Below are 295 nucleotides of genomic sequence, written 5' to 3' on the forward strand. Positions count from 1 at the left end.
CCAGCCAAACCCGCCCAAACCAACCACAAAGCTCTTGGCCAAACGCGTTCCAGGCGCCTGCTTAGAGCAGGGGGCGGCAGCTCCGCCCCGGGGGTGTCCCAGGGCAGGGCGCTCCTTACCGGCCCCCAGGAACAAGGTGGACCAGAGGTTGACGTTCAGCATCATGTGGTTGGACCCCGTCTGGTAGTGGGCTCTCATGTGGTCCTGGGACACTCCCGTCAGCCCGTCCAGGGTCAGCGACAGCAGCTGCCAACAGGGGGGACGGCAAAGGAAACCTTCACGCGGCGCTTCTCCC

The 295-nt window shown here is 65.4% G+C and overlaps 1 protein-coding gene across 1 annotated transcript in view; it reads right to left on the bottom strand.

Moving 5' to 3' along the window:
• SLC35B1 (solute carrier family 35, member B1) overlaps positions 1 to 295 on the bottom strand; it is a gene marked incomplete at both ends in the record, with an annotated part of 1205 nt that overhangs the window by 391 nt on the left and 519 nt on the right. Inside the window, one exon of the mRNA XM_010135124.1 lies at positions 119 to 246. Coding sequence (XP_010133426.1) covers positions 119 to 246 — 128 coding nt within the window. The remainder of the gene's footprint in view (positions 1 to 118; positions 247 to 295) is intronic.

Source organism: Buceros rhinoceros, unplaced genomic scaffold (assembly GCF_000710305.1).
Source record: "Buceros rhinoceros silvestris isolate BGI_N320 unplaced genomic scaffold, ASM71030v1 scaffold39580, whole genome shotgun sequence".
Lineage (NCBI taxonomy): Eukaryota > Metazoa > Chordata > Aves > Bucerotiformes > Bucerotidae > Buceros > Buceros rhinoceros.